Source organism: Sebastes umbrosus, chromosome 6, assembly GCF_015220745.1.
Source record: "Sebastes umbrosus isolate fSebUmb1 chromosome 6, fSebUmb1.pri, whole genome shotgun sequence".
NCBI classification, from domain to species: domain Eukaryota; kingdom Metazoa; phylum Chordata; class Actinopteri; order Perciformes; family Sebastidae; genus Sebastes; species Sebastes umbrosus.
In genome coordinates, this window is record NC_051274.1 from 12817403 (window position 1) to 12843259 (window position 25857).

Here is a 25857-nt window from a genome sequence, read left to right on the forward strand (position 1 = left end):
TTAATATTCCTTTAACAAACCATGACGGAGGAATGAGCTGTCAGTTCCTGGTCAGACGTGCTACTGTCAGTTTGCATATGTAAATGAACATTTCACTTCAGGGTCACGGCAGTTTGTTCAAATAAACTGTAACACAGTTGAGTCAGCCCTCCCTTGGATGTTACATTATAACCTGAACAATAATCACTCTACATTCACCACTACTCACATGACTCATACGCTCACATTTTGTACACTGTAACATCTCAAAAAGTCAAACAATGAGAAGTGAATACCGTCAAATTTAAGGTAGTGAATTTTCGGAGGTTTGTTGTGCTTCGTTTTGCTAAGTAGTGTGTCTGGAACATATGGTGCCTTCAAATGGGGTTGTGTTCACTGTGTTCACGAGAAGAGCCCATATGAACGCCCCCCTCTTGTGGCATTCACGACTTCGTGTTTTGATGAAAGTTTCTGAAAGCTCACAAGTTGCGACGTGTTTGTTGACGTTGTCAGAAATGGCGGAGGCCATGGAAGTACATTTTTCGTTACATAATATGTGAATATAATGTACTTTTAGTCGTATATTGTAATTCTTTGTCATTTTATAATATGTCTGAGGAAAATGTTGATATTTTCAACTCCTTTTTTCCTCTCTCATTTCCATTTCTCGCATTATTTGCTTGCTGGCTTGCTATATTTTAACGTTAATATTGGCGTTACTTAACAGTGGTGTTCTCACGACTTGACCACTTGAACGTCAAGCATATGTGTACACAACTTCCAATGCTGTATACATGAGCTCACGAGTTTCATTCGAAGGCACCAATATACTGTATATAAAGATGGACGACATGACAGCTCCTCAAAAGTGGAGCCAAAACATCTGGATCGCCCCCTGGTGGCTGGCTGCAGTATAGGTCATAAGTCCCACCTCCATGTTAGCGGATGTCACATGGGTCAAATAGATTTTTTTTGTCTGTCATTTTAGGTAGTTTTATCACGCTGATGTATGTTCAAGTGTTCATTTTTCTGACAAGTTTGGTTTTAATTAGTTATTTGATGCTATAAAAAGAGGGTGAGATGTCATGATTGGCAGCTGTGAGTCTCTCTCGCTGACAAGCTGCAGCCGTGCTCGGCTCGCGATTGGTTTCGGGCGGGTGACCTCGATACTGCGGCTTCAGCTCTCTGATCACAACTGCACAGACTCTGACTCTAAATGACGTCAAAATCTCAAGACGGCAGCTCCCGTGTCCGTGATATTTTGGCTTCATTTCTGTACAGCGGGAGGAGGTGGAGTTCTATATATACAGTCTATGGTCTGGAACAATGGCTGTGGTTCACCTTTGGAAAAGTCTGCACATTTGTGGATTCAACTCTACGTTACCATCATAAAACTGCTCAACAGCTTGAATACCAGCGTAATGAAGGGCCATTAGTTCTTCTGGTGCACCATACTTTAGAAAATAACATGTTAGGAGATAGCACAGTTTTTATCTTTGTCCTTTGCACCAAGGCTGTGAGCTCTTCTCCGCCTTATGCTGCCTCTGAGCCCCCAGTCTCTCTGCACCTCCCTCTCCTCCTCTACCTCTCTGTCTTTGCCCTCCTCGGGTCGCTGCTGTCGGAGCTGCGGGGGCAAAGGTATGGGCTGTCCCAGGAAGAAGCCCTCTTCCTCTGAGTCTGAGGATGAAGAGCAAGTAGAGCAAGAGTCTTCGTGTTTGTACTGGGCCGTCTGGAGGGTCAGGGAGGAGGCTTTAAAGGAGCCCCGGCCATCCCTCTCTTTCTCGCCTCTCCAGTCCAGGGCGTCCAGCCGAGGGCGGTCTGGCCGCGAGTGTCGGGAGCGCCTCTCTGATCCCGGGTGGAGGGCGGGGTCAGAGGGGATGCGGCAACGGCTCCACCCACGCCGCAGACTCCGCTGGTGATAAGAGGATCCATCTGGGTGGAAAATAGAAAAACAAAAATTTACTTGATTCCCAAATTTCACGTCAGTTAATATCCATCTCTCTCAAAGCATTTTCTTACCCAGCAGATCCATCTGTGGCGGGATGCCTTTCTGTAGGTGCAACCTGCTTCCAAAACCTCCCTCCACCTCGTCTTCCTCCTGCATGTTCTCCTCGCCCTCTCGCAGCTCCTGCTCGTTGTCATCTTCATCCTTGTCCTCCTCGACAGAGTAGCTGCTGCTGATCGGTTCTCTGAAGCTGACCCGAGCTGTGCCACTGCGAGACAGCGGGGGCGGAGAATCCAAGAGTCCGTCCTCTGGCTGGGGGAGGTTTGGTGGAGGTGAGTCCGGGGGCATCGAGTCACGAGACTTAACGGGCAGAGGAGGCGGGAGGATGGACGGGTTGTTGGGCGGTGAGTCAGGTGAAATGAGGTGGGAGGTTTTCTGAGGAGGAAACACTGCGGAGGAGACATTGTTGTTAAGAGGTGAGATTATACAAGTATAGAATACTGATACCATGTTTTTTTGTATTTAGCATTAGTGATTTATGATACCTTGCATTACTTGATTCGTCCTTTCCACCCAGTTCCTACAGTCTTTAGCGGTAGAGGTTCCTCTTGAATTAAGACCAGTTATTCCAGTACTTCCATTTAGCTCTCCCTTGAACTGAACATCACCGACAGGACGTTTGACACCAGAGTCCCCCGGCAGTAAACTGTAATGTGGAAGGTCGCTGGGCCAAGATGGACCTAAGCCATTTCCTAGATGGATGTGTGGGAGAGGTGAGTAGGAGCCTTTTTGATGAGGAAGACCGTTTTGAACCGGAGCAGTGCAGTGGACACCTGAAGAGAAGCAGAGCAAATAAAAGAGTCTCTACAAGATACTTTACAGGGTCATTTCCTGGCAGTGTGACCTACATAACATGTGAGTTATGACACCAATGTAGCATCATCACCTCTGTTTTCCACTGCAGTGTGAATGCAGTCCTTAGCAGGAGTTATAGGGGGGTTGACGCCCTCTAGTGGCTGCAGTGGAGAACCACACTGGGGCTGCTGGTGTTTCTCTCCTGTCTCGCAGCGTCTGTGCTGAGTCGGTTTGCTCTGCAGCGCGGAGTCACAGGAGTCAGAGTTGTTGGGGTCCTCGCCCAGAGAGCAGGGCCGAGAGCAGAAGATGAGCCCCCCTCGAGGGAGGAAGGGACGCCCCAGCAGAGGGAGTCGACAGCGGGCGCAGCAGAAACACGTCTCCACGGCGTGCCAGTGCTGACCCTCGTATGTCATCTGGCCCTGATCAATACCTGAGAGGAAATTATGTCATGATTACACTAAATCTATCTCTCTTATCTCAGTGCGTGTATACAGTATACAGTATATCAGTAGTTCTGCAGTTTTGATGACAGATATAACTCCTTTTGTGGGCACCCAAATGGATGTTGATGTATAAATAGATAATGAATGAATGACAACATAATAACACACAGCTGTAATAATATAAAATATGTCTTCATAGGAGAAGTTACAATTGCAGACAAATACTGTGCATTAATAAGCACTTTGAAAATGTTCTTCTATCTGCTTACAACCACATTATAGTGTGTTATAAACCATTTATTAAATGTTTTGTATATAAATGCTAAATAGGGGGACTTAAAGTAAAGTGTCAACAAAGAAATAGTGAAGAACATCTGTCCTGATAATGGCTGTTAGCTGTACAGAAACCCCAGTAATCTAGACTTAATACAGTACCTATGTTGTTTCCGCAGGTATCGCAGTACTCTGCGTACAGGGACTCGTAGCAGGAGCAGCAGTACGGTCGACTGTCTCTCATGATGTAACGCTGGCCGCCCAGCGCAGCCTCGCACTCAAAACAACAGAAGTGCTTCATGTGCCAGTATCTTCCCTCGGCCTCCGTACATTCATCTGCCAGAATAATCTGGGATTGAGACACAACAGCAAAAGAGAGGGAGACACAGCAGCGATGAGTTCATGGGTACAGGAGTAAACAAATCAGTTGTAAAAATGAGTACTGAGGATTTGGGTTAACAAGATAGGAAAAAAAAGATGCTGCTGACGCCCTGTTGCAGGCTTAGTCATCCTCTGGGTCTAAAGAACTCCAGTAGGTCAGTCGTGGCAGATCCATTAGTCGACTACGTCAACTAATCTCTTAAGTAAAACTGAGAAGCCATTCAAAACAAGAAGAGAACGCCGGATCATCTGCAAATATTCCTCTACTATGCACCGATCAGGGAAATGATAAAATACAGAAATAGTAAAACACCTGACAGGATCAGATTATTCATTTGGGGATACACAGTGCTCGAAGTGGAAAAAAATAAGTGCCAGTACTCCACTTATTCACATGTTGGCATGTGCATCGGCCGGTATCAGCAATCTTTATCGACTTCTTCCTAGTATTTTTTATTTCTTTAAGCATGTTATACTGTGTCAGTCACAATCAGCTGTGGTTTTATTGCTATTATTATTCTTGAGCAATACATCTTCTATAGTAGTATAAGTAGTATATAGTATAATACTCCAATAATATTCCAATGGGAACACTATAGGGTTAAGGTGGTGTGTTTAGTATTCATAGTTAAAGTGCTTTCCTGTGTTATTTGTAGCCAATAGTCGGGTATCATTCAGGTTTTAGGATGAGTGTCCCAGTCAGGATGCTCCTAAATATCATTCAGCAGGATAAAGAGACACATTCTCAATTTCAACTGTGAATAAAAGATACTGGGAGATATTGGGTAGCTTATGAAAAGTACAGGTGCGCAAGAAAAAGGTACGCCAAGGAGTAAAATGAAGAAGTGCCGGTACTGCGTAACAGTGAGTACCGGCCCACTTTGAGCACTGGCGATACATTAAAGGATTTTTCTCCACAGGTTACCTTTAAACAAAAAGCTGCATCCCTTACACAACTCACTCACAAGGCTATTGTTTTGTTTTTAAGATATCTTAAAAAAAAGAAAAGATTTCAGTGGATTGTTTGCAGTGGAGAAAGAGAGAAAGGAAACATGGGGCGCAAGAGATTTGAACTGGGTACAATGAAGCTCTTAGACCAGCGGGATACTCAGTTTCTTGCTTTCTGACTCCCACTACACTTTGCTTTTAGAGACCTGCTGCAGAACCCTGTTGATAATATTTTATTTGACAAGTTGGGGATCTCGCTGAGACAGTCACCTCATCACAGGCCTGGCAGCGGGGCTTGAGCCTCTCAGCGTGGTGCCGGCCGCAGTAGATCTGTCCCTCGTGGAAGAAGTAGATGAGGTCGACCAGCAGCTCGCTGCAGGTGGAACACTGGAAACACTGGGGGTGCCAACAGCTGCTGTGTCCCGCCCGATTGGCAAACACTGCTATGTCTCCGCCGCAGATCTGCCTGCCACACTGGAAAAACAGATTTGGTTGGGGTGGGGGTGTGGCGCAGAGGGAAGGAAGTTAGATGGTAGATCTTTTAACAAAATGGTGAATGTTAAAGGTTGCCTATACAGCCCTGTAATCATAAAATCCCAGCATGCTGTGGCCCCCTGAGCTACGCCTGCACCTACTTGCACCTGAACTTCATATAAAAAGAGATTCTTCTTCTGCGTGGCTCTGATGTGTTTTAATAGGCTTTCCCTGGCATGCATTCATGTTATATATAATGATACTGTTGTTTTTTAGCTTTGTATTGGCCCGTCTCATGAGGGATTCTGATAGGCATAAAATAGAAATGTTGCTCTACCTGTTGGCAGATGGCTCCCGTCATAGTTACAGGGAAGAGTCTGACGGCGCCTCTGCCCAGGTTCTCTCTTTTCCTCTGCTGACTGAACACACGCAGCTCCTTCTTCTCCTCGTCGTCCAGAGTGTTACAGTACTGGGACTGCAGGAAACACATACATGTTCTTGTTGACATGTGCATACAAAAATTACACACAAACCTCCTTGTCCTCAGTGAGATGACTACAATTTAGAACAAATGTATTATTTATATGCCTCTTGAGATGCACCATCCCATTTCCAATAGGGTCCTGACATATTATAAAAGAGTTTAAAGCAGGGGTTTGTAATCATCTTCAAAAACATGTTTTGATAACAGCCATGTTTGTTGTTTACGTTCATTATGATAATTTTGGGGGAGCGGCTTTGGAGGGAGGCCCGAAGCGTCAAACTGTCAGTGCTGCCAACTTGGCATCTTTCTCACTAGATTTAGTGACTTTTGGAGCCGGTGCTGCTGCTACCTTCATTGGAAAAGAGTTAACAACACTGGGATCAGTTTTTCGGTTGGATAATTTTAAAAATATAGTGTACTCTTGCTAGTTTCTCAAGATTACCAACCCTAGCTTTAAGCGATAAAAAGGTTAGTTTTGAATAATCCAAAAAATGTTATGGATCTAATGTGTAATGATAAATTATTCAGATCAAATGGAGCCTTAAGACAGAATGATATTTACCAAGTTCTGTAAAAACTGAGGGAACAGAAAGGCAAAACAGCGTCCAATAAACACATTGAAGTTTACAGCTTTTCAAAGTGCTTTAAATAAATGCTAATTTAAAAATGAATATGTGCCAATTTCTTCTGGCTTCAAGAGCCTCATACATATCACAATGATGGGTATGATGCCGACATTTCAAAATAAATCACCATAAGCAATTGGATATAACATTTAACGACGGTGCATAACAGCACAATCCAAAATGGTTTTTTTCTTGACATTGAAAGAAAAAAAAAACAATGTTTTTAAATATTAAGAATAAGAAGACCTTGTTTTTTTTTAATATCACAGCATCTATGTGGAAGTTGAAAGAAATCTCAGAATCCATATTAATAATAAGGTATTATTGTATTGTGATTTAGACTGAATGATTGTATGTATTTGGTACTATACACCAGGAGTGAAGCCAAAGACTAGAAGACACAGGGGTGATGTTACCTCACTGTCGTGGGCTGGAAGCTGATGCAGCAGTTGTTTGATTCGGTATCTCTCCCCTGGACTGTTCACATAAGGCACCCTGTCCTCCGGTAAGCAGCTGAAATACTGGTATACCTGTATGAAGAGACAAGTGTGTTCACATCAAGAGCATAAATAACAAAGTACAGGGAGACATTTATTCATTTATAGAGCAATTTATTCAATTGCAGTCATAAATCAAAAACAGATTATTTCTTTTTCCCATAGTTATCAAAGTGTTTGTGTATGTATGAACACGTCCGACAGGAAGCGTGCATCATGCTTTTGCTGTGTAGCGTTCATTTTAGTCTCGTCTGCTCGGCACCCCGGTTGCTACCTGTTCGGGCTTGAGCCCAGGCGGGACCCATGCGTACTCCTCGGAGGCGCAGCCCGAGTCGTCGTCAGAGATGGAGTGTCTCTGGAAGTCTGAAACCAGCTTCGTCATCATCTTTTCCAGCTGGCCCGGCACAGAGCGTACAGCATGCTCCTCTCGCACACACTTGCAGTGCACACAGATCTTCCTGTGGAGACAAAGACAGCTTTGAGCTTCATCCCCGAGGACGAACTCACTGATTTACAACACAAGCCGAAGCTGATCAAATGTCAAGCATTTCAAGAGGCTGGGTTCTCCTGGTGCTTCAGGTGCTAGGATGCAAATCACAGTGTTCTAATTTGAACCTGACTCAAGACTTTTTTTTTATATTAGTCCCCGTTTTCCAGTAGCATTTAACAAAGCAGAAATTCAAAGAAAATAAACTGGGAAAAAAAAGTTCGGAAACTTGTGCTTGGTCGATTATTTCTCTGTTGTTACAATGCTAATTGGCATTGTCTTTTACATCGTTGGAAAGCCTGTTTATTTAACTTCACAATGATGTCCAACTCGTAAGGATCATGCATTTGTGGGATGAGCAGCACAGCTGATTATGTGGGTAGCGCCCAAGAAAAATTTGCCAAAATGCTCTGCCAATAGTAAACAGTGTATTCTCCTGTTGGTATTGACTCTTGTTGTGAGTTGTTTGGTGGATTGGATGATTGAACTCTCTTTCAGTAACAAGGAACAAACAAGACATATTGACTATTTTACACTTTATTCATTACTCTTTATTCTTTTTTCCCCCCAGTTTATATAAAAAATTCAAAGTTCAGTTGATTTTTGAACCCTACAATTAAGCCAGAAGAAGACAATCTGACTCTAAGATAAGGTAGTTAGGCCAACTCCTAAAGCAAGCCCAAACAGCAGGGCTCTTAAAGTAATAAATCTAATATAATAACTTTCATACAGGCACTCCCACAGTTTGTAACCATATTATTTATGAACACACTTTGCGTTGGAGACATTACGTCGCAAACCAGCCCACACACATTCTTGAGGTTGACTCAACGAGACTCTGCAGCCAAAAATGACTAATACACCAGTTGTCACACCGCTACACAAAAACACTGATCATTTAAAGCTCAGAACTTTACAGAAAATTCAGAACTACTAAATTGCAGTCTATGTATAGTGTGCACTGCTAATACATTTACACAACTGGAGTAAACTCAATCTCATCACAGATGTTATTGAGGGTCTCACATCAGGACCAGCACATCCCAAAACAAGCTACTACCAAACAAGCAGGAAATGAGGTCGCTGACATAAGCCTGGCTGTCAATCCCAGCGGCAAGTTAAGAGAGGGAGGTGAAGATGAGAGCAATAATCTCCCTCGGCCTCGTATTACACCCTGTCCCGTCTTCTGACTCCTCACTATACAATCAGTCTGGGAGATGGGTGTGCCCGTTTGTGGGACCGGTGGAGTCAGAGTGAAGCGCCCCGGGGTAACAGCGAGGTGTGGGTGTCACGTATGTGTGTGTGTGTGTGTGTGGACGCGACGAGGTGGCCACATGTATTGCATGTGTACATCTCTGTTGTGATTGCATAACGGCCTGCCAGCTGGCACTTGTGGCTCAAGTTCACAAGGCACAAAGCTGCTTTATTCCAGCACCCAACCCCCACCCAACCAAAAAAGCTCACCCAACTGCTTGTAAACTGCTGCTCTTCTAATCAATCGTCTCATAAAAACAGTCTTTGGAATGTTAAGCAACAGCAGGTAATTGCTGCATGTGAACATACATGCTCCAGTCTCTCTTTACTCGACGCAAGTTAATTGAGAAGAAGTTGACGAGACATAGAAAATAAAATGCTGCTATGTGATCCCAGTAGCTTTTCTCAGTATATGCTTGTACACAGTCCTGGATTAGCACCTTATGGTCACCAAGCAGGTAGAACCAATACAAATAATAGTAAACACAGCGAGTCAGCTTAGGCTAAGCCATGTTGGCATGAATCTGACTCCAGCTGTATTTGAGCATGTGTGTGTATGTCTTTGTATGTGTGTATTAGCAGGAGGGGAGGGAGGGGACTGCGACGCACATGCCTATGTAAGTGGGTAGGAGGACACAGACGGAGACCTGGCACCATGGGACAGATGGCAGATGCACCACCACGTCTCACCCGCTGTCCCTCCACCACCACCATCAGCCTCCACATGATGAAAAGATACAATCACCAGTGGGTCCAGTTTGAATGAATTTGGGGTATGATAGTATGCAGGAGAGTCTCAAATCATGTCTCTCTTTGTGCTCTCCAAATTAAGGCTGCAACTAACAATTATTTTCATTGTCGATTAATCTCTCCATTATTTTCTCGATTGATCCATGAGTTGTTTGGTCTATAAAATGTCAGAAAATGATGAAAAATGTCAATCAGTGTTTTCCCAAAGCCCAAGATGACGTACTCTAAAACTCAAAGATATTCAGTTTACTGTCATAGAGGAGTAAAGAAACCAGAAAATATTCACATTTAAAAAGCTGGAATCAAAGAATTTTTACTTTGTTTTTCTTAAAAAAATCGCTCAAACCAATTAATCGATTATCAAAATAGTTGGCAATTAATTCTATTTTTTTTTTCATCCTGAGTGAGGTGAAATTTTCAACATCATATGACGTTATATACATTTATAAGAGAAGAAAAAAGAAGAAAAGAAAAGAAAATAAGCTATGTTACATAGCAGTATGCAAGTCCATGGTTCCTTAGAGACCCAGAATGTCCTTTAAAGTCTTAGAGGTCCCTCTAGTCCAACATCATTCATGGGAGAAGGAAGCAAAGATTTCCACATCAAAATACATTTACAATAAAGTCACTTTTCATCTCAATTCACTTCAGGTTCGAGTAAGATTTCCAGTTCTTCCAGTATTTTTCACCTTTTTTGGGGGGCATGTCTCAGGAGAGAAAGTCAGTTGTTCCATACTGAACTATTTATTTCCATTCAAGGACTGTTGGAGATTCCTTATTCAGTTGGCGATTAATTTAATAGTTGACAACTAATCAATTAATTGTCGCAGCTGCAGTCCAAATATCTTGCCATTAGGGCAGCGTTTGATCAAAGACTGGTTCGTGCACATGCCAAAAGATTGAAATATACTTCTACATATAAACAACAGACAAAAGGCTGAACCCACAAATGAGCAAATCAGCATCAAGTGTAAAAGTATAGATAGTTCTAGTATGACACAGGGAATGCTTTTCCAAAACATACCCATTTTATTTCTCTTTTGTTTGTGGTAGTAGTGCAGTAGGTAGTAGTGGTTTGCTTAATCATGACTTTGGTAAAAGCAGCACATTTCTGAAGGACATTTCAACACTGCAATTTACCAAGCCCTGCTGTGCTGACTGAGCCCCGTCCTGTTCAATTATTTGACTCACAAGCCTCTGATGTAACACAGCCAGGCTCTGTCCCCCCTGGCTACGCACCACATTTGGTGCTGACAGGTCACAACACTTAAGAGGAAGTTCCAAAGGAGGGAAAAACAATCCAATCAAATATACTTTGATTGTCCTAGTGAATATGTATAGTGCAAGAATAGCCGGTAGTTGTTGGTTAGAGTTTTACATTTTGTAAATGTATCATTCACCAAAGACAAACTGTCAACTGCTGTCAAAATAAGAGCTGAAATAATTAGTTCATTGACAGAAATCTGCAACTATATTTAGAATTGATTAAGTAAAAATAAAGAAATCAGACCAGTGGTGTCCAAAGTTCTGATTGTGAGTAAAGACACCAACTTGTAGTTCCCCAAATTTCCTTGCGGGAGAACACCAACAGGCTAGAGTGTAAGGGTCTGAATAAAAGTATGCAAACAAATGTAATTAATCAAAGAATAATACATTTCTCTACAACATTTGTGTACATATTCAAACTGTGCTACCTGGACAAATAAAAACCAGGAAACACAAGGGAGCTGCACTAACCAGCCATGTGTGTTAGTAACCAGGACACTCAGCAGATGCTGCTTTAGACAGGAATCAACAATCTCCCTCTAAATTTACTTTGCAGGACCAAAACATTGTCAGTGAGACTGCTGGTACAAGCTGGTGCTGTTATTGTTATAAATTATGCATCTTTTGTTTGTGTTTACTGGCTATAGATAATCCACTCATATCAATAATAAACTAAATAATAAAGAAATAAACTAAAGGACGTAGAGAAAAAGGACAGTGTGCCAACAGGAGTACAGCTCTGTCACGCTGATGGATAAGTAAGTACATTGAACCTAATAATGATTCTTTATTGAGTACAAATAAACTCATTTGTACTTTTGGAAATCCAGCAGCTTTAATAAGCTTTGGCTGAGGGGATTTCAAATCAATTTTAATTTGTTGAACACAGAGATTAAGGCTTGTTCACCCCAAACTGACCCGAGTTAGTCCAGTAAGATATTAGGCTGCACTTTCAAACTTTTTTTTTTAAATCTTTAAATAAAATGACAATTCTTCTTATGAACATACATTAAAAGCAGCCAACTGTGCACAGGGGAGTTCAGTAAAAACACTAACTGTCCATGACGTCACGTTCTGCACCTTAAATCCACACAGATTTGAAAACAACATAAAGTCAGGAAGCATCATCCTCTAAACACACACAACCCTCAGTCTACCCGCATCTCCCATCTTAACGATTGTTTGAGTTTCTAGTCCCTCTAATCCTGTTAGACAGTAAAATATGGTTTCTTCATTACCTGCTGTAATCATGACAAATTGGTCCAGGTTGGCTTGTTGACGCTGTCCCATCCAGACTGGTGCTCAGCTTGTCTGTCAGTAGGAGCAGGATATTCTATGGCAGCTCCTTCCCAATGTGGTAATTTCTCTGTCTGCACGGCTCTTTTCAATGTCCCCGCCACCCCCCCGACTCCCACCCTCCTCCACGCTGACAGTGGGCTCAAACAAAAGGCACTGAACACAACCACACACTACAGAAAAAACACAGTTCTCAAAGTACACACATGCACTCATGTGACTTTTTTTTTTTAAATGTACTTGAAAAGATAAGCTAAAGTACACACGCAGAACGTTTCAATTAAGCCCGACAATTTACTCACGCTGCCTTTGGAGATATGAGACGTCAGAGTCCAAGTGACAATCACGAAGAGTAAACTCACTCGCTGTGTCTTTTTCTGCTCAGACCAGACCGCTGCGACTGATTCACAACAGATGGACGATTGTTTGTTGCATTGATGCGGTTATTAATCATAGAAATGAAAGTGGAGCAGATTTTGAGCCTATGAGCAACGCTGTGCTGTGCAGTATTTGTCATATTATGTGATTAAGATGGGCCTGCGTGACAACAAAGTGTCTCTGGGGAAATATCAAGCAGACGGTATGATTTTCAGACTTGGTGAAGTCACGACACACCAGCTCATCTGACTCTGGTTCATCACTAAAGGATGAATCTCTAAGTATTCTTAGATTCTATCGTTTATTCTTTCTTTTATCAATATTTCTGTTGCTTTATTACCAGAATATGTGAAAGTAACAATCCAACAACTCCAGCATCAGTCAGCATAACTACTTACTTGTGGCAGCTGCAATGTAGAGCTGCAACAGATTCATTCATTAATCAATTAATAATAAAATGTATGCTACTATTTTGACATACATACATTCAGATTTTTCAAGCAAAAACGCGAAACCTTCTCTGGTTCCAGCTTATAAAATGCCAAGATTTTCTGCTTTTCTTAGTCTTGTATGCTCGTAAACTGAATATCTTTTCATTTTGGACTGCTGGTCATATAAAACAAGTCATAATTAATCTTAATCGCTCTAACATAATGCAGTTTTTAGACAACTAACTTTCAAACAGCCAATCTAGACTAATGTTTTTGAGTGTACCGATATATTGTAGGTCAGTATCAGTGTTAGAAAGTGACTAAGTACATTTATTCAAGTACTGCACTTACAGTAACTATAGATTTTAGGTACTTGTACTTTACTTGAGTATTTTCTTTTAATGCCACTTTATACTTCTATTCCAGTAAATCTCAGAGGGAAATGTTGTGCTTTTTACTCCACTGCATTTATCTGACAGCTTTAGTTACTAGTTACTTTACAAACATATGAAAATGTACCAGTACAGCTGAAACGATGAGTCAATTAACGTATTAATCGATTGACAGAAATCAATTGGAAACTATTTTTCATGGTTCCAGCTTCAAAAATGTGACGGTTTTTACTGCTTTTACTTTTACTTATTTTGAATGCATCTAAATCTATCTAATGATATAATATATAACAGTACTGTACAGGGGACATTTTTCTGCATTGATTACTTTTACTTTTAATACTTTAAGTACATTTTCCTGATTATACTTACATACTTTTACTTAATTAACATTTTAAATGCTTGACTTTTACTTGTAGCAGAACATTTTTTACAGTTTGGTATTAGTGCTTTTACTTAAGTAAAGGATGTGAATACTTCCTCCAACACTGGTCAGTATATAGCTATTAAAAGCAGCCACAAGATAATCCTCTGTTTTAAATGTGTGCTGCAGTAAAGTGAAGCCCTCCTTAGATCAGATTTGAAGAAACAGATGGGCCTTGTCCTATAACTCTCTGCCACTAATTAGTGACTGAGTAATTGCCGCATGGCCGCCCAGACTAATAGCGACGGCTACTTTGAAACACTTTTGAAGCGTGGCGGGGACCTTTGGGTCAAATATAACTGAATTCGCTCGCTGCTGGGCAGCGGAAGCACCATCTGCCCCCCGGCCCAGTCTGAGAAAGCTCGGGATGAAGATGGATCACTTCCCTCTCAGCGAGCATCAGCAGCTAAGCCTGTGGTCACTTTGGATGATCTTCTCCATCAGGAGAAGGTGTGACTCTGAATTGGTTATTAAGGAAGATGCAATTAGCGCGGGACTCTGGGGTCTTAAACACTGACCCCCATAAATCTCAATCATTTAATCACATTCATGTTCCTCTTTCTCCTGGAACAGCTAAGAGACTTCTAAACAAGACGTTTCTCTTTGTCGTCTCACCCACACGTCATTTCAGATCTGTCTTTCAGCAAAATGCTTAATTGAGAAACTTCCATAACCCACAGCATTATGTTAATACCACACAGATCCTGTAAACAGACTGATGCTAGACTTCCACCAGAGTGAGCCCGGAGGTAGAGAGAGAGCAACACACGTGTTTTAGATTACATCCTAACTTCTACGCTTTTGTCTTGACCTGAATAGAGGGGAACAGAACTGAAAAAAAAGCTAAAAGATACAATTACAGTCTTTTGGTTACATAAAGTACGCATTCATGGGCCTTTTGTTTTATTCTCTCCATCACAGAGCCACAGTTGGCTTCAGCCATGCAGTGCCCATCTGGGATCGTCTCATCTGGGGTCTTGTTTTTCTTCTTTTCATTCATCTAGCTGTGTGTCAAACCTGGTGACTGTACTCTACAGAGTCTCGAGCCACGAAACACAACACAATGTACTTGGAAAAATGTAATTTATAATCTGGATCATGCAGCTTACTTCCAAACGATTGACTCTTCTGCTTCTTTTACACTTGTATAAATAGTAAATAAATAAATAAATAGTTGTTTTATATATGTTTTAACGAGGGCTGTCAAAGTTAACGCAATAATAACACACCGATTCGTTTTAACACCACTATTTTCTTTAATGCATTAACACAACTTGTGATTTTTAGGTTGTAGCGGGCTGAGTTTCAAAGCTAGAGTGAAGATACTGGTATCATATGAAACTACAAAAACCTAAGGAATCGATTGGCACCAACCATGTCATACTAGCTTGTCGTGAAGAAGGCTAAATAGCGCTCCAAACTTACATTCAATTTTGGTGAGGAAAAACGGGCATGACCATTTTCAAAGGGGTCCCTTGACCTTTGACCTCAATATATGTGAATGAAAATGGGTCCTTTGGGTACCCACGAGTCTCCCCTTTACAGACATGCCCACTTTATGATAATCACATGCAGTTTTGGGCAAGTCATAGTCAAGTCAGCACACTGACACACTGACTGCTGTTGTTGCCTGTTGGGCTTGAGTTTGCCACATTATGATTTGAGCATATTTTTTATGCTAAATGCAGTACCTGTGAGGGTTTCTGGACAATATTTGTCATTGTTTTGTGTTGTTGCATAAAGCAAGCATATTTGCCAACTCCCTTGTTGATAAGAGTATTAAATACTTGACAAATCTCCCTTTAAGGTACATTTTCAACGGATAAAAAACTGCAATTAACTTTGGACAATCATGCGATTAATCGCGATCAAATATTGTAATTGACTGACAGTCCTTGTTTTAACACTAAAATGTGACATTTGAAAATGGAAAGCAGCAGTGTAATGCAGAGACAGAGGGAAGTATGAAGTGGTCGAGAGGGTTACTATCACAGCAGCAGCCAGGCCTAATCTTATTAGGGCGATTGACAGGATTAGAGTAACCAAGAGACCCAACCAGCTGGATATTCTCTAACGGACTGAAGGAGACGGAGAAAAGAAAAGGGGGCTCAAAGGGAAGCACGCAAAAACCTACTGAAAAGAACTAAATAAATTGTTGTTCAGAGGAGCCTTTGACAGTTAACAACTCCTAAACAAATGGTTGTAGGAGGTATGTAGGCTGACATTTCAAGTGGCTTGTGCCTAAGTTTAAAAAAAAAAAAGCAGGAATTGCAAGAGTTGAAGGTCCTTTTTTGCTGCAGAGCCTCCTACAGTTACAAAAACTCAAAATACTGACATCCTACGAAAGACTTGTCCCTCTGCTGAGTGGATCTCACCTTACATCAAGCAACACAATGCTTTTCACTTCAAAAGCCTCCCGGTGAGCGAACACGACGACGACGACATAAGAATAGGTCTTAAGTTTAAATCGCTGCAGCTCAGACGAGCAGCACAGGCTGCAGGATGAACTATTGGTAATCTGCTGCTCTGTTTTCCCATGAAGATAAAGTCAACTCAAAACTAAATGCAGCTGCTTCTACTGCGATTGTCAGGGCTTAATGGCACTCATCATGAATCTATAGCACTGATTCCTTATGGCCCCGGGGTCAGTAAGGCCGATCGGCTCTGTGAATAGCATGTGGTGCCCTGACTGGGTCATGTTTGTTGTCTTTGAATGTATATCTGCACTCAGCGTGTACACAGATCACAGATAAGCTGATTTCCGTTGGGAGCAATGTTGATGTCCTTCCTAAGACATGTGCACATAAACACAAACGCAGTTTGACTCTCTTATTCATCCATTCATTACACTTCTATGTATCCACAAAGCAGAACATTTTAGTGTCTTTAACAGTCTGATAGCTGCACACTATATCTGACAGTCAGCCGATGACATAAAATGTCTCTGCTTGCGGCATGTTAACTGGCCACATGTTATCAGAATATATATAATAGCTGGTGTGTAAAAGAAAATCTAAACTCAGTCAAAAGTATCTGTTTTTAAATGAGTCGGCAATTAGAATTCTTCTGTTTTCTGTGCATAAAGAGACGTTAAAATTGTTCGTGCGTCATATATTTTGAACATTAAAAGAAAAAAAAAGATTTTAGACCTTCAGTTCAAGTAGCTGGTTATTATCAGAAGTTGCACAACATCCAAAAAGCAACAGGAGAGAGTGCAACTCTACCAAAAGGTTAATACAAAATATGAGAAAAACATTTCCTGCTAAGCTAGCAGGCAGCGTTTAAGACGTACCTCCAGCCGTGAACGCGGAAGCCGGGGCACTGGTCCCCACAGCGCATACAGGGCTGCCCTCTGTCTGGGTCCTCTTCCTCCTGCTGGAAACAAAACACAAAACCCACTTCAGCTCACATCATTTCCCGTGGTGCACCATTGATACCATTTGGCACGAGACAGTTAAAGGTTAAAACAACACAGGCACATACGATGTTTTCTAGACATGGCCGCAGAAACATCAACATCATATTGAGTTAGAGAGCGAGCGAGCGTTGTTTCCACTTAAGCCACAAGCAGAATGCACTTAGAGTCAAATCTCTTCAGCCTTTAGTTCGGCAGCGTTATGGGCAGTCTGTAGATTTCCCCATGCATTGCTTGATGACGTCAATTTATGAAAAACCTACATCATCGTGTCACTGTGTGTGTGTGTGTGTGTGTGTGTGCTTGAACTGGCAGAGATATAAACCATTAGAATGGCTGCACAGTACGCTGAGCAGCATGTGTATATAGATACAGCATATACAATCACAGCACCAGTGGGGTGTCTGAATACTCAAAATGTGTTTTATACATAACGTGATTTTCTTACAGCTGACTGTACAGTAATCGCTGCTGGATTCACCAGTCCATGCCTTGAGGACTTAATCTTGCAGTGGGTGTTAAACCTGCTATCTGCCTGCAGACACAACAAACGGTGAGTGACAGAATTTAGCCCCTAAAGTAAACCCTTTTCGCTTCAAACCAGTCCTCAAACTGAGCTGCAGCTATATTCAGCTGTGAGTTTAAGGAATTGTATACTGTGTGTTTTATAACTGATGGGATGTACAGTATAATGAGGGGTGTGAAATCTGAAAAGAATGCCCTTTTCCAAAAGTGCTGAGCCGTGCATCTGACTTAGCCAACAGCTTAAACCAGCTACCTCATATCTCACGTGTGATTCAATTCCTGCAGCCTTGCGTGTGTGTGCACGTGTGTGTGTGCCTGTGTGTGTGTGTGTGTGTGTGTGTAGCCTATAGACTGCAGGCACAAGCCTCTTTTTAGAGATGAGAGGAAGGAAGCAGACAGGATGAGAGCTGCACCCTTTCCCTCTCCATGCAGTCACTGTGTCTCCATTTTCTTTCTCTCTTTATTCCATGACACCTCTGTTATGATAGCTCGCTGTTGACGGAGAAAATGTGTCTGTATTATTAGCTATTTTTCTCCCTTCGGAAGGGATTCAAGTCAAGTTAATTTGATTTATGTAGCCCAATATCACAAATCACAAATGTGTACACAGCCTATGTCACCCTCTGTCCTCAGACCCTCGAATCGGATAAGGAAAAGCTCCCCCTAAAAAAACACTTTAACAAGAAAAAAAAATTCTGTGACGCTGTTGTTTTCCATTCCACCATGAGGAAAAGGACAAAGCATGTGCCTCATATGCACACAAAAAAGAGCAAGACCCCATATTTGCTGCCATTTTGGTGAGTTTTTCAAAATAGTCTGCATGCACAAAACGTAACTCTAAAAACTAGATTTGCTCTTCTCAAACGCATGAACACATTGCACATTAAGATGCAGAATACACACATGCGCGCTAACAGCTAAGAGTTTAATGAGCAAAGCAATAAAACGCAGATATGTGATTCAGCGAGTTACCTGTGCATACCTGTATAAGGACAACAGCTAACCACTAAACCACCAGTATTCACGTCAAGCCTGTTTTTTTTTCCCATGCAGAGTTCTTTAGGAACACATGCATTACTTTTATTAGGTTAACGCTGAGTTTGCTTATCTTATCTCACTGATATCTGAGGGCTGTTGTAAGTGCTTTACTAGGAAATGATTAACTGGGAGCAATTAGCAGCTTGCTTTCTTGTACTTTTTGAGCATAAACATTGTTATTTATGTACTTTTTTAATTAGAAATTATTCCATTTGAATACATGATTCCAGGATGGAGATATTAAGCTAATCGTACTAATGATTATATCCAGAACTAGTTAGTCCAGAACAGTCCCACATGGCAGTAAACAATAATCTACATCTGTTTTGACATGTCTCACTGTGTTGCATGCCCTGGGATCTGCCTTATTAATCACCACTTTGATTGTTGTTAACAGAGCCAGGTATGAAGGGGAACAAGACGGGCTAAGTGAAGCGTATAGATGATTTCTGGCTGACTGGGCCTTTCAGTTGTTATTTCCTTAGTAAGGAGTTCCTTAGCTGGTGACAGAGCCAAGGGGGTGGGGGTGGGGTGGTGTTGCACACACTACAGAGTGTCTGCACATTTAACACCGCTCTCCTAAATATCACATTTATTAAGGTTACAGAGATGAAAGTAAATAGCTGCAGGATAAAAAAAGACCTTTGGAAATTGGAGCCGACCAGAAGTGATTACAGTTCAGGATACAACAGGGTTACTCACTTTCCATTCAATGAAATGACACTTTATATATTCATGTTTTCATTGTTCTTTTTCTACACTTTCTGCACTCTGATCTGTTTTTTAAGCTAAGCTTTCGTCTCATCAAATCATCTTGACTGGAAAGTTTTGGGGAGCGGGATGAGCACTAACATCTTAACAACATTATGTACATGCAGAACACTGATCCACAAGTTATGATTTCATTCTCCTTCTTGGAGAACACATTAGGTAAGAGATACCAAGCCAGCTAATTGTTGCTTTGAACTTGTCTTGAGTTATATAGGTATGAAGAGCCACCGCCTCAGTTTTGACCTGCTTAAATTAAAGATGGTTACTGTACATGGTATTAGAAATGTTTTAGGTATTAGGTTGGACATTATATTAAGTAAGACGTATAAATGAGGGTTTGCTGTAGGTCAGGGTAATCTTGTACAGTCAGATCTCCGTCACAGAGGGCTGAGGAAAATCCTACCAAAACATTAAGCCTGAAATAGACCTCTGCAAATCCACAAAAATCTAGTCGACCTGCTGTGAGTTTGAAAACGCCCACCTCTGGCCACTGAGGTTCATTTTCTGATTGGAAATACTACTACTCTGAGAGTAGTACTACTTGTCTGATGTAGCATGACAGCCTGTGTGTGTCCCTCTATAGCTTTTGTGATTGAATCTGGGGAGGTTGATGAGATGGAGGTCTGCCTATTAGATTAAATTCACTATAATGACTTGGATTAATTCTAAAACTGTTTGATATAAAAGTGATGAGGGGCTCAACAACATAAACACTCTCAAACACTCAATTAAGGACAGATAGTAATTAAGAGTTAAGCACGAGTACAATCCTGACGTAATGAAAATGAAGGATTAGGAATCCTGAAAAAGCCTTAAACGTCCTCATGCTCTCAATGACTCAATGCTTGGAGACGTGATCTAAAAGTAGATATTACAGAGAATGAGTGTTTAAAAGCACCAACACTGAAACTGATACAATATAAATGGCTATTCAGAAGAGACACCTGTAAAACTACATCAGTATAATCTTAACATCCCTGACAGCTGTACCAAATGCAATGATGATGTTGGTATTCTGCTGCGCTGTATGTGGGAATACTAAAAAGAATCCAGTTGTTCTGGAAAGCCATAGTCTACCTGATCTCACGTACAGTATAGCTGCTATAGAGATCCCTCTGGAGGTGAAGCTCTATATATTAGGGATCTATCCTGATCACAGCACACTTGATTTATATGTGCCTGCTTCAGGTTAGGAGAGTATGGACGGCCCTACACCTGCAATGTGGTTACGGGGCATGGCATCCTGCCTTGCTTTGGAGAAATTAACCAATGTGGTCAGAGTGAAATCAAATAAATTCAAGGAAATATTGGACACTTGTATGCAATTCCTGTTGAGTGTTCAAGCTGAAATTTATGAGTGAAATTGATAAATAAACCGACAACAAGCACCTATAAAAAAATTACTATAACTCTTATTAATATATTATTATTATTATTATTATTAGCCGTTATTATAATTATTTATTTATTTATTTAATATATTATTTGTATATATACATACTGTTTTTAATTTCTCCCTGTATATTTGATGTTGAGGGTGGGTGGGGTGGGCGTGGGGTGTTTACGAGCATGAAGGTATGTATGAACATATTCTTTCAATGTAAAAAAAACAAAACAATAAATATAATGTTGAAAAAAGTACTCGTACTATTTACTTACTACATACTCAGATCTTTACTTCAGTAAAAGTAGCAATACCAAAATGTAGAAATGCTCTGTTACAAGTAAAATTCCTGCATTCAAAACTTTACTTAAGTAGAAAATATAAAAGTAAGCATTACTAATGTTGCAGCTAGTAATGGTGCGGCTTATTTTACCTACGTTATATACGCCTTAATCCATAGAAATACATTATGTATTAGTTGATTATATTTTACATTATTAATCTGACCCTGACAAGTTACCACTGACAACTAAAACTGACAAAATAAATGTAGTGAAGTAGAATATTTGGTGTAGTAAAAGTATAAGTAACAGAAAATGGAAAAACTTAAAAAGTAAAGTACATCCAAATTGTGCATACGTGCAATACTTGAGTAAATGATCAGAGACCACCACTGCTTACTGGAAAGATTTAGTCCCATTATGTGCTAACAGACCACGAGAGAACATCCTAGAGACACAACATTTAATATTAATAATAATAAAAAGTTTGACAAGGTCACACTACACCCAATTAGGTTCATTTTAAAAACAAAATAACCAGGAAATAGTCTAGTCTATAAACAAATCCAAAGCTGCATAAAAACCTGTCAACTTGGTTCTAATTAACACATCATGTGATCACAAAATCAAACTACATTACGACATATTGCGTGCTCCAAGCTGTTTTTTCTATCTCCTTGTTAAAAACAGAGGTTCATTTACTCCTTATTGACTGTGTCTTGATAACAAAAAACAGCCTTTCAGCCTTGCACATTAGCCTTTACCAGCTAGTTTTACATTTCCTTGAACGTCTCCTTATCGTGCTGACAGTGTCCTGTAAGTCAAGGACTACACAGAGACTTTCAGTTTTCCACAAAAGATAATGCGTCAAGTTCGAGGCCCAACAATGAGGTTTGCCTGTTGTACTGCGAGTGAAGGATGTGATGGGAGGGGTGGTAGGAAGTTTCTTCTAAACTGAGTGTGGGTAAAGTAAATAACACATTCACACAAAGTTCACTTCAGCTCACATGCTCACACATAGACCGGCGTCAAGACTTTTCATATCAGCTCCTTTGTTTTCACTAAGTGGGTATAAGGTTTAATCACATGATGCCGCGCTGCCTTGGTTTGCTTGGGATCTTTTTTTTGTTACCAAGTAACCGTGTAACCAGGTAATGGACAAACTGAAAGCCTGCCAACTTTGTTATCTGACATCAGAAGGCAACTGCATTGGTTCAGCCAGCGATGACTTACAATAATATAAGAGAACGGATGATTAATACACCTATATAGTATTAGGCCCACACTAGATGCTAAGTGAGTGGTACTCTTCAGTTTATTAACCTAACAGAGGACAGTGATTGTCATTTGCTCCTCTCCTCAGTGTTGTGGTGCAGGAGGGGTTAAACATTAACAGAAGAGGTCAGAGGTTGGAGGCCTGTGCAGCCTTTCCACAATGAGTAGATGCACATCTCCTCACTGGACAGGATCAAACAGACAGACAGGCTGCAGGCCGGCGCTCTCAGAGCCCCGGCTCTGTAGTACAACACTTCTTGTTGCTCTTATACATCGCTGCTTCCTCCTGCCTCAAAAAACAATGTTTAACAACTGGAAGTTTACAGGTGTCATTCTGAGGGTCACACTGAAATGTCTATATGCGACAGTGCTGTTGTGAGTTGGGACTTTATAGACCTATTTCACCTTTTTTTGGACTTGTTATCGTCCTAAAAGCAAATGTGTTACTAATAACAATGGCTCTCTTTCATGACAGTGAGCCAGCATGCATAACCAAAGCAGCTGAATGGGATTAAGTCATAACCAAATGTATTAATTACACCTGTGCTTTTCCTACTGCGGCATGTCAACATGTCTGCTGTGAAAAAGGCCAATTGCTAGATATTTAACAAATCACTATCTAAAAAGGGATTTACAGTTAGAAAAAAATAGCCAAACCAGATATTAGCTAACTTATATTAAGTGCACATTTTCACACTACAAAAGCTAAAAAGATACAAAACAATCATACAACAATTGCACAGAGCGTGCATAGAGTTTTGTTGTGCTACAATTTGCCTGAACGCTGTTTCTTTGATCAGTTTATCTTATCATTCATTGGGATAACAAGTGTTTCAACATCTTGATTATTTTTGCATGCTCTTCACCTGTGCATCTATTAAACAGTCAGGCTAGTGGCTGTCTAGCTGCTATAGTGCAACAGGTTGGTTAACAGACATGTTTTGCAAGTATATGATCCGAGACACGATGAAGGGAAAATCACTAGTTTCAAATGGAGCCCAATGTTGCTTTGGGCTTCAAATTGTATGCACAGTCTTCTATACTAAAATCCTGGATTATAATTGAATTTATAAAGCAGCCTAAATCAAAACGCTTGTGGAAAGGTAAAAAAATTACAATAGGTGATATTGACAAAATTACATTTCATTTGAGTATAATTATTGGAGCTCTACAGTAATGATATTTAATCTAAACTAGGAATATGTGGCCTAACAGTCCCTGAGATAAAAAAAAATATTGTAATGATGGCCAAGGAGCTACTGCTTAGACATTCATTGTTCATTTCATTCAGATTAATACACACAATTACTTAATTGTAGTGCAGCTGCTAGGAAAGATATATAGCAGAGATTGAATCTGTATCAAAATAAGTGAAGTCCCAGATGATATGTAATATCTTAATAACATAGACCCTAAATCGATTAATTTCCTGCTCTGATAATCTACAAATATTTTAAACTTGTTAAACAGAACTAAAGACAAAATACATGCATCTTCCTCAACTGTTTAGGAGACACTCTGTGTTGTAACATGATTCAAAACTCACTTTTCGAGTGCCGATGTAATGGAGTGTTAGAGCATAAAATATTGATGATATTCATTAATACTTTAGAGTGTAGTTATTGTATGTGTCCGGTGGGAACAGGTGTCCTGGGTGTTTAAATAGTGTTAAAGTGCTTACCCAAAGGAATACGTTACAAGATCTAGGCATATATTAAATACAAGTGATGGAGAGTAGCTATGTCCATTTACTTGAGTAATGTACTTGAGTATAATTGTGAAATACTTGTACTTTACTTGAATATTTCCATTTTCTTCTACTGTATACTTATACAACAGTTTACAGACAAATACATGTATTTGACAGCTGGAGTTAATTTTCAGATTATTAATTCAGAATATAACCAACAAATAAGTTATGATGCATTATCATAGGTGAAGATAAGATCAAACTTTATACTAAATATGTACAGTATACTGTATATATATAGTATATAAATTGATTAAAATGAACCTTCTCCAGCTGCAACATTCAAGTAATAAACACATTAGTGCAACAATAATTATAATCAAATCATATAAAATACATTATTCTGAAATGGGCCATAATGCATGAATACTTTTTGTATATTTTGATAATACTTTTGTACTCTTAGTTGAGTAAAATTTAGATTGCAATACTTTGACTTACTGTGGTATTGCTCAAGTAAAAGATCTGGATACTTCTTCCACCACTTTAACAAATGTATATACAAACTTACTAACACAGAGTTAAGCTGAAATCATAAAAGACAGGTATTATGGTCTGGTTTGCTATTAGACTAGTGCATTAAAGTCTGAGTATTTTACAACAAGTAGTGTGGTAGCTGGATTCACAGTCACTGTCTGGATATAATCCAAGTGTTTCTGCAGAGCCAGATGTTTTATGGCCACACAGCTGTTAAATGTGGTCTGAAAACAAGCTTCATTTGGTTAGTAACCTGACCATATAAGCTGTGTTTTGGGCAAAACTCCAGCTCGCACGTAATCTAACAAGAGCATCAATTGTTGTTCTAATGAAAAGCTGACAAAAGGTGATAAACATGTTCAGGTTACAGCTAGCTAGACTACCACATCACCTACCTGCACAGGTAACAAAAAACTATGACGTCATCTGACCCCTCCTGACTGTATACCTGGGACTCAGGAAACTAATACTTTCTGGTACACAGTATAATAAAATAACATCATTTATAGTAAAGTGTTGGAAAGAAGTGGGATTTGTTTTTGTTACAGAGAACAATGTAGGAAACAAAAGCCAGGTGAAGGTGGACAAAGTTCCGCTCGGGCTGTTTCCATTGTCGGACTTGAAGTTCATTTCAACTAGTCCAACTGTTCCAGCCAAGCAGAGAGACACTTAAAATGATCCTAAAGTATGTTTTATGTTAATAAGAAGATGCTATAATAGGTTACTGAGTTGTGAAAGTCATTAAGAGATGAATGTATAAAGATAATAGACACTTACTGAGCGGTTGGACCGTCGCTTCTTAGATCCGCGCAGGAACATGATGTCGGTTTGATATTAAAACACACAAATGAGTTATCAAATGAATAAACGGAGGAGAAAACACCGAGGTCTAAATAGTTACACAGTCTGTGTTGAACAAACTACATGATGTCCCCCTCCAGCTCCAGACTGTCCCGGACTCCTCCTTCCTTCCGCCTCTTAGTTAACTACTGCTCAGGACAACCGACAAGCTGGATTAACTGAAAACATGCGACTTCCGGCTGAGCTTTCAAAGTAAAACACTTGTTAACACCTGTTTGATATTTCCTGAGCAGAGACAAAGTAAGAGCTAAATTAAGGGATACATTTTTTATTAAATACATATAAGTTTTTTTTTTATCCTGGTCAAGATATTCACCGACAAACTCTTTAAATTTAAACTAATAACGTCCCATTATGATAAGATTTACAAGATTTACCTTCCCATTGGATCCTCAAATTTGCTTATTAGGGAATAGATAGATAGATAGATATTAACTTTATTGATCCCGAGGGAAATTCAAGTTTCCAGCATCACAGTTCCATATTGCAAAACATGT

General features: G+C 40.3%; 1 protein-coding gene across 3 annotated transcripts; it reads right to left on the minus strand.

The window, feature by feature from the left end:
- Positions 1–1022: 1022 nt before the first annotated feature.
- Positions 1023–25492, minus strand: prickle3 (prickle homolog 3). Of its 3 annotated transcripts, none has more exons than XM_037774078.1 (11): positions 25277–25492; positions 16876–16955; positions 7180–7363; positions 6825–6938; positions 5636–5773; positions 5095–5298; positions 3658–3844; positions 2871–3209; positions 2470–2757; positions 1999–2373; positions 1023–1911 (listed from the first exon to the last, which is right to left on the minus strand). In XM_037774078.1, exons 1-11 carry the CDS (start codon positions 25316–25318, stop codon positions 1451–1453), a joined length of 2412 nt encoding a protein of 803 aa, XP_037630006.1. In that variant the 5' UTR covers positions 25319–25492; the 3' UTR covers positions 1023–1450. The 3 variants fall into 3 exon arrangements, with proteins under 3 accessions (XP_037630006.1, XP_037630005.1, XP_037630007.1); XM_037774077.1 differs by having other exon boundaries at positions 16876–16958; XM_037774079.1 differs by lacking the exons at positions 16876–16955; positions 25277–25492 and adding an exon at positions 11901–12062.
- Between the last annotated feature and the right edge of the window lie 365 nt (positions 25493–25857).

Bases quoted from the DNA above. Each gene is read 5' to 3' on its own strand.
- prickle3 (XM_037774077.1), bottom strand. From the start codon at position 25,318: ATGTTCCTGCGCGGATCTAAGAAGCGACGGTCCAACCGCTCA. The intron at 3,210-3,657 runs GTACTGTATTAA...ATTTCCTCTCAG, and splicing joins TACCTGCGGAAACAACATAG to GTATTGATCAGGGCCAGATG. The intron at 2,758-2,870 runs GTGATGATGCTA...GCTTCTCTTCAG, and splicing joins CACTGCAGTGGAAAACAGAG to GTGTCCACTGCACTGCTCCG.